Raw genomic sequence first — 8586 nt, forward strand, 5'->3', positions numbered from 1 at the left:
GAAAGAGATTTCACACTAAGACCACACTCAATGAGCTCAGTTTTCCACAATTCCTGACATTTAATCCTAGTAAAAATTCCTTTTCTTAGGATCATTTTCACTTTATTTTAAGAATGTGAAATGTCAGAATAATAGTAGAGAGAATGATTTATTTCAGCTTTTATTTCTTTCATCAGATTCCCAGTGGGTCAGAAGTTTACATACACTTAATTAGTATTTGGTAGCATTGCCTTTAAATTGTTTAACTTGGGTCAAACGTTTCGGGTAGCCTTCCACAATTAAGTTGGGTGAATTTTGGCCCCATTCCTCCTGACAGAGCTGGTGCAACTGAGTCAGGTTTGTAGGTCTCCTTGCTCGCACACGCTTTTTCAGTTCTGCCCACAAATTTTCTATAGGATTGAGGTCAGAGCTTAGTGATGGCCACTCCAATACCTTCACTTTGTTGTCCTTAAGCCATTTTGCCACAACTTTGCTTGGGGTCATTGTCCATATGAAGACCCCTTTGTGATCAAACTTCCTGACTGATGTCTTGAGATGTTGCTTCAATATATCCACCTAACTTTCCTTTCTCATGATGTCATCTATTTTGTGAAGTGCACCAGTCCCTCCTGCAGCAAAGCACCCCACAACATGATGCTACCACCCCTGTGCTTCACGGTTGGGATGGTGTTCTTCGGCTTGCAAGCCTCCCCCTTTTTCCTCCAAACATAACAATGGTCATTATGGCCAAACAGTTCTATTTTTGTTTCATCAGACCAGAGGACATTTCTCCAAAAAGTAGCTTCTTCCTTGCTGAGCGGCCTTTCAGGTTATGTCAATATAGGACTCGTTTTACTGTGGATATAGATACTTCCCTCCAGGACAAGGTCCTTTGCTGTTGTTCTGTGTTAGTGCAGGGTGAACTGCACACAGTGGAAATCCTGCTAGGGCACACCACCTCAGTGATAACAGTGGACTTCCTGCTAGGAAACACCGCCTCAGTGATAACAGTGGACTTCCTGCTAGGAAACACCACCTCAGTGACAACAGGGAACTTCCTGCTAGGGGACACCGCCTCAGTGATAACAGTGAACTTCCTGCTAGGAAACACCGCCTCAGTGATAACAGTGGACTTCCTGCTAGGACACACCGCCTCAGTGTTAACAGTCTCTCTCTGTGGTTCATAGGCACACCACCTCAGTGATAACAGTCTCTCTGTGGTTCATAGGCACACCACCTCAGTGATAACAGTCTCTCTGTGGTTCATAGGCACACCACCTCAGTGATAACAGTGGACTTCCTGCTAGGACACACCACCTCAGTGATAACAGTGGACTTCCTGCTAGGACACACCGCCTCAGTGTTAACAGTCTCTCTCTGTGGTTCATTGGCACACCACCTCAGTGTTAACAGTCTCTCTGTGGTTCATAGGCACACCACCTCAGTGTTAACAGTCTCTCTCTGGTTCATAGGCACACCACCTCAGTGTTAACAGTCTCTCTGTGGTTCATAGGCACACCACCTCAGTGTTAACAGTCTCTCTGTGGTTCATAGGCACACCGCCTCAGTGATAACAGTCTCTCTGTGGTTCATAGGCACACCACCTCAGTGTTAACAGTCTCTCTGTGGTTCATAGGCACACCACCTCAGTGTTAACAGTCTCTCTCTGGTTCATAGGCACACCGCCTCAGTGTTAACAGTCTCTCTGTGGTTCATAGGCACACCACCTCAGTGTTAATACAGCCTGGATTTGAAACAGGGTGTCTGTTGTGATGCCTCGAGCATTGAGATGCAGACCGGAGAACCACTTGGAAGTCTGAGTGGCATTATGTCCCTGGTATAATGTATATTTGCTGAAGCATTATGATGACTCAGTGACAACAATGATAGGGATTAACTGAGCTGGGCTTGGGTCATTGATAAGTCATTGCCTCAACGCAGTCTTATAATGCTGTGTAAGGATCCAGGAACCCAGATGATTGGGTGCATCCCATCCTCATTATAGTGCTGTGAAAGGATCCAGGAACCCAGATGATTTGGGTGGATCCCATCCTCATTATAGTCCTTATAGTGCTGTGAAAGGATGATTTGGGTGCATCCCATCCTCATTATAATACTGTGAAAGGATGATTTGGGTGGATCCCATCCTCATTATAGTGCTGTGAAAGGATGATTTGGGTGGATCCCATCCTCATTATAGTGCTGTGAAAGGATGATTTGGGTGGATCCCATCCTCATTATAAAACGTGTTGTTTCCAAAAGGTATCGAAATTGTCAACAAAAGTTTCACCCATTGAGCTGTAATAATCACGTAGCCAGTTGTAAAGAGAAAGAATCCGGTAGCTACCGGCGTCTGGTGCCTCCAACAGATGGAGAAGCTCCGCCGTAGCTACCGGCGTCTGGTGCAGGCCTCCGACAGATGGAGAAGCCCCGCAGTAGCTACCGGCATCTGGTGCCTCCGACAGATGGAGAAGCCCCACCGGTAGCTACCGGCGTCTGGTGCAGGCCTCCGACAGATGGAGAAGCCCCGCCGGTAGCTGCCGGCGTCTGGTGCCTCCGACAGATGGAGAAGCCCCACCGGTAGCTGCCGGCGTCTGGTGCCTCCGACAGATGGAGAAGCCCCACTGGTAGCTACCGGCGTCTGGTGCCTCCGACAGATGGAGAAGCCCCACCGGTAGCTGCCAGCGTCTTGATTGTCTTTCAAGCAGACGTTAACCTGTCAGTTCAGCGGGATTCGAGGACAAGAAATAGCGTTCCTAGCTTGGTAATGTTTTAGTCTTGTCCTTTGCATGGTGTTTTGTGTTGCAGGTTTAGTTTTTTGGGGGGTAATTCATTGTCAAGCTTTAAAAACCGGAGACAGACTGCAACATTTTAGTAGCCTGGTAGCAATGACTGTGGCATGTGTCTGTATACTTTCCCTGCACTGCGCGCTGTAAACAGGACACACTGATACTGTCCCTGCACTGAGCTGTAAACAGGACACACTGATACTGTCCCTGCACTGAGCTGTAAACAGGACACACTGATACTGTCCCTGCACTGAGCTGTCAACAGGACACACTGATACTGTCCCTGCACTGAGCTGTCAACAGGACACACTGATACTGTCCCTGCACTGAGCTGTCAACAGGACACACTGATACTGTCCCTGCACTGAGCTGTCAACAGGACACACTGATACTGTCCCTGCACTGAGCTGTCAACAGGACACATGAAAGCTGCGCAATTGAAGTTGAATTCCCAGATAAGAGTGCATCTGCTTTGAACTGAACTGTTGATTCCTTTATACTGGCGCTTGTGTGTCCTATTCAGGCCACGAGCCTTGTGTTTGACTTGTGCGCTAGTGTATTACCTACGTAATGACTGATCATTCCCCTTGCTAATTTGACTGTATTGACATTCCCAGCCTTAGTTACAGTTGCCCATGTTTTGTTCAAAACGGATTGTCTGTTTGTTTCATATATGCAGAGAGGTTAAAACACAGTCAGTTCCACTTTAAACAAAAACCACAGTGTTTTTATTGATTCTACCTAATGCATCTCCCAAGTGCTTATAGGAGGGAGGATTGGTCAATCTATACTCTAAATCTATGACAACGTATTTCAGAACGGTATGTATGTTGAGGAATGGGGGACGGGGGGTTTATAAGGAGAGTTGTATGGCTGGTCCAACAGTCAGACTGCTGGACCAGCCATATATATCTACGACATGACATCACAGCTTACGGGTGCACCACGTCTGAACCCCTGCACTGGCCTGGTGGAGCAGCTGGGATGCACTGTGCATGATACATATGATATAGAACACTCAGCACACCGCTCCCTATATCTCTGTGTTCCGTGCCGGGGTCCAGGTCTATGTGTTCAGTCTAAGCAGAGAGTTTCCTGTTTAAAGCCCAGGGTCAGTGGAGCGGTCCAGCTCAGCCCCAGGGGGTCGCATAAACATGTGCCGGACTCCAGCCCCAGGCCCAACAACAGCCCTCCACTACCCATGTTCAGCCCCAGGCCCACCAACAGCCCCCCACTACCCATGTTCAGCCCCAGGCTCACCAACAGCCCTCCACTACTCATGTCCAGCCCAAGGCCCACCAACAGCCCTCTACTACCCATGTTCAGCCCCAGGCCCAACAACAGCCCTCTCCACTACCCATGTCCAGCCCCAGGCTCACCAACAGCCCTCCACTACCCATGTTCAGCCCCCAGGCCCACCAACAGCCCCCCACTACCCATGTTCAGCCCCCAGGCCCACCAACAGCCCTCCACTACCCGTGTTTAGCCCCAGGCCCACCAACAGCCCCCCACTACCCATGTTCAGCCCCAGGCGCAACAACAGCCCTTCACTACCCATGTCCAGCCCCAGGCCCACCACCGGCCCCCACTACCCATGTTCAGCCCCAGGCCCAACAACAGCCCCCTACTACCCATGTTCAGCCCCAGGCCCAACAACAGCCCTCCACTACCCATGTCCAGCCCCAGGCTCACCAACAGCCCTCCACTACCCATGTTCAGCCCCAGGCCCAACAACAGCCCTCCACTACCCATGTCCAGCCCCAGGCTCACCAACAGCCCTCCACTACCCATGTCCAGCCCCAGGCCCACCAACAGCCCCCCTACTACCCATGTTCAGCCCCAGGCCCACCAACAGCCCTACACTACCCGTGTTTAGCCCCAGGCCCAACAACAGCCCCCACTACCCATGTTCAGCCCCAGGCCCACCAACAGCCCCCCACTACCCATGTTTAGCCCCAGGCCCACCAACAGCCCTCCACTACCCATGTTCAGCCCCAGGCCCACCAACAGCCCCTACTACCCATGTTTAGCCCCAGGCCCACCAACAGCCCTCCACTACCCATGTTCAGCCCCAGGCCCACCAACAGCCCTCTACTACCCATGTTCAGCCCCAGGCTCACCAACAGCCCTCCACTACCCATGTTCAGCCCCCCCACTACCCATGTTCAGGCCCAACAACAGCCCTCCACTACCCATGTCCAGCCCCAGGCCCACCAACAGCCCCCACTACCCATGTTCAGCCCCAGGCCCACCACCGGCCCAACAACAGCCCTCCACTACCCATGTCCAGCCCCAGGCTCACCAACAGCCCTCCACTACTCATGTCCAGCCCCAGGCCCACCAACAGCCCTCCACTACCCATGTCCAGCCCCAGGCCCACCAACAGCCCTCCACTACTCATGTCCAGCCCCAGGCTCACCAACAGCCCTCCACTACTCATGTCCAGCCCCAGGCCCACCAACAGCCCTCCACTACCCATGTTCAGCCCCAGGCCCAAAAACAGCCCTCCACTACCCATGTCCAGCCCCAGGCTCACCAACAGCCCTCCACTACCCATGTCCAGCCCCAGGCCCACCAACAGCCCCCCTACTACCCATGTTTAGCCCCAGGCCCACCAACAGCCCTCCACTACCCATGTTCAGCCCTAGGCCCAACAACAGCCCTCCACTACCCATGTTCAGCCCCAGGCCCAACAACAGCCCTCTCCACTACCCATGTCCAGCCCCAGGCTCACCAACAGCCCTCCACTAATCATGTCCAGCCCCAGGCCCAACAACAGCCCCCCACTACCCATGTTCAGCCCCAGGCCCACCAACAGCCCCACACTACCCATGTTCAGCCCCAGGCTCATCAACAGCCCCCCACTACCCATGTCCAGCCCCAGGCCCACCAACAGCCCTCCACTACCCATGTCCAGCCCCAGGCCCACCAACAGCCCTCCACTACCCATGTTCAGCCCCAGGCCCACCAACAGCCCTCCACTACCCATGTTCAGCCCCAGGCCCACCAACAGCCCCTACTACCCATGTTTAGCCCCAGGCCCACCAACAGCCCCCCACTACCCATGTTCAGCCCCAGGCCCACCAACAGCCCCCCTACTACCCATGTTCAGCCCCAGGCCCACCAACAGCCCTACTACCCATGTTTAGCCCCAGGCCCACCAACAGCCCCCCACTACCCATGTTCAGCCCCAGGCCCACAAACAGCCCCCTACTACCCATGTTTAGCCCCAAGCCCACCAACAGCCCCCCACTACCCATGTTCAGCCCCAGGCCCAACAACAGCCCTCTACTACCCATGTCCAGCCCCAGGCCCACCAACAGCCCCCCACTACCCATGTTCAGCCCCAAGCCCACCAACAGCCCCCCACTACCCATGTTCAGCCCCAGGCCCAACAACAGCCCTCCACTACCCATGTCCAGCCCCAGGCCCACCAACAGCCCCCCACTACCCATGTTCAGCCCCAGGCCCAACAACAGCCCTCCACTACCCATGTTCATCCCCCAGGCCCACCAACAGCCCCCCACTACCCATGTTCAGCCCCCAGGCCCACAAACAGCCCTCCACTACCCGTGTTTAGCCCCAGGCCCACCAACAGCCCCCCACTACCCATGTTCAGCCCCAGGCCCAACAACAGCCCTTCACTACCCATGTCCAGCCCCAGGCCCACCACCGGCCCCCACTACCCATGTTCAGCCCCAGGCCCAACAACAGCCCCCTACTACCCATGTTCAGCCCCAGGCACAACAACAGCCCTCCACTACCCATGTCCAGCCCCAGGCTCACCAACAGCCCTCCACTACTCATGTCCAGCCCCAGGCCCTCCACTACCCATGTTCAGCCCCAGGCCCAACAACAGCCCTCCACTACCCATGTCCAGCCCCAGGCTCACCAACAGCCCTCCACTACCCATGTTCAGCCCCAGGCCCACCAACAGCCCCCACTACCCATGTTCAGCCCCCAGGCCCACCAACAGCCCTACACTACCCGTGTTTAGCCCCAGGCCCACCAACAGCCCCCCACTACCCATGTTCAGCCCCAGGCCCACCAACAGCCCCCACTACCCATGTTTAGCCCCAGGCCCACCAACAGCCCCCCACTACCCATGTTCAGGCCCAACAACAGCCCTCCACTACCCATGTCCAGCCCCAGGCCCACCAACAGCCCCCCACTACCCATGTTCAGCCCCAGACCCACCACCGGCCCCCACTACCCATGTTCAGCCCCAGGCCCAACAACAGCCCCCTACTACCCATGTTCAGCCCCAGGCCCAACAACAGCCCTCCACTACCCATGTCCAGCCCCAGGCTCACCAACAGCCCTCCACTACTCATGTCCAGCCCCAGGCCCACCAACAGCCCTCCACTACCCATGTTGAGCCCCAGGCCCAAAAACAGCCCTCCACTACCCATGTCCAGCCCCAGGCTCACCAACAGCCCTCCACTACCCATGTCCAGCCCCAGGCCCACCAACAGCCCCCCTACTACCCATGTTTAGCCCCAGGCCCACCAACAGCCCTCCACTACCCATGTTCAGCCCTAGGCCCAACAACAGCCCCCCACTACCCATGTTCAGCCCCAGGCCCAACAACAGCCCTCCACTACCCATGTCCAGCCCCAGGCTCACCAACAGCCCTCCACTACTCATGTCCAGCCCGAGGCCCACCAACAGCCCTCCACTACCCATGTTCAGCCCCAGGCCCAACAACAGCCCTCTCCACTACCCATGTCCAGCCCCAGGCTCACCAACAGCCCTCCACTAATCATGTCCAGCCCCAGGCCCAACAACAGCCCCCCACTACCCATGTTCAGCCCCAGGCCACCAACAGCCCCACACTACCCATGTTCAGCCCCAGGCTCATCAACAGCCCCCCCACTACCCATGTCCAGCCCCAGGCCCACCAACAGCCCTCCACTACCCATGTCCAGCCCCAGGCCCACCAACAGCCCTCCACTACTCATGTCCAGCCCCAGGCTCACCAACAGCCCTCCACTACTCATGTCCAGCCCCAGGCCCACCAACAGCCCTACTACCCATGTTTAGCCCCAGGCCCACCAACAGCCCCCCACTACCCATGTTCAGCCCCAGGCCCACAAACAGCCCCCTACTACCCATGTTTAGCCCCAAGCCCACCAACAGCCCTCCACTACTCATGTCCAGCCCCAGCCCCCAGGCCCAACAACAGCCCTCCACTACCCATGTTCAGCCCCAGGCCCACCAACAGCCCTCTCCACTACCCATGTCCAGCCCCAGGCCCACCAACAGCCCTCTCCACTACTCATGTCCAGCCCCAGGCTCACCAACAGCCCCCCACTACTCATGTCCAGCCCCAGGCCCACCAACAGCCCTCTCCACTACCCATTTCCAGCCCCAGGCTCACCAACAGCCCTCCACTACTCATGTCCAGCCCCAGGCCCACCAACAGCCCTCCACTACCCATGTCCAGCCCCAGGCCCAACAACAGCCCTCCACTACTCATGTCCAGCCCCAGGCCCACCTAGGCAGTAGTAACCCATAACAAGTCCCTCCAGCAGTTGACGTTCCAAGTTATGGCCGTATTGTTTATCTGACGGAATTCTCTAATGAATGGACATATTTCTATAAACCTTGAATGAATCATTTTATGGGTGGACACCCTATGATGTTGAAGGCTGAGCTGTAGTTGATAAACAGCACTCTTATATAGTGGATGTGTTAATCTTATCCAGATGGGATAGGGCCGTGTTGGGCCGGTACGGAAGTTTGTATTGGGTCTAAGGCAGCTGTTCCCAAACTGGGGTATGTGCAATGCTGTCGGGGGTACGCCAAATAAAAATGT

At 55.5% G+C, this 8586-nt stretch overlaps 2 protein-coding genes across 2 annotated transcripts; both read left to right on the forward strand.

Moving 5' to 3' along the window:
- Positions 1-4674: 4674 nt before the first annotated feature.
- On the forward strand, positions 4675-6765 carry LOC116371703 (extensin-like). Its single transcript, XM_031820617.1, has 3 exons — positions 4675-5846; positions 5957-6302; positions 6349-6765. The coding sequence occupies exons 1-3, from the start codon at positions 4675-4677 to the stop codon at positions 6763-6765; spliced, it is 1935 nt and encodes a 644-aa protein (XP_031676477.1).
- A 31-nt stretch (positions 6766-6796) lies between these two features.
- Positions 6797-8269, forward strand: LOC109886530 (extensin-like). Its single transcript, XM_031820618.1, has one exon. The coding sequence runs from the start codon at positions 6797-6799 to the stop codon at positions 8267-8269; it is 1473 nt and encodes a 490-aa protein (XP_031676478.1).
- The last annotated feature ends 317 nt before the right edge of the window (positions 8270-8586 follow it).

This window comes from Oncorhynchus kisutch, unplaced genomic scaffold (assembly GCF_002021735.2).
Source record: "Oncorhynchus kisutch isolate 150728-3 unplaced genomic scaffold, Okis_V2 scaffold3554, whole genome shotgun sequence".
In the NCBI taxonomy this organism is placed as follows: Eukaryota; Metazoa; Chordata; class Actinopteri; order Salmoniformes; family Salmonidae; genus Oncorhynchus; species Oncorhynchus kisutch.

Coding starts and splice junctions, on each gene's coding strand:
- LOC116371703 (XM_031820617.1), top strand. CDS start 4,675: ATGTTCAGCCCCAGGCCCACCAACAGCCCCCCACTACCCATGTTTAGC. Junction 5,847..5,956: donor CTACCCATGTTCAGCCCCAG/GCCCACCAACAG, acceptor ACCCATGTTCAG/CCCCAGGCCCACAAACAGCC. Junction 6,303..6,348: donor AACAGCCCCCCACTACCCAT/GTTCAGCCCCCA, acceptor ACCCGTGTTTAG/CCCCAGGCCCACCAACAGCC.
- LOC109886530 (XM_031820618.1), top strand. CDS start 6,797: ATGTTCAGCCCCAGGCCCACCAACAGCCCCCACTACCCATGTTTAGCC.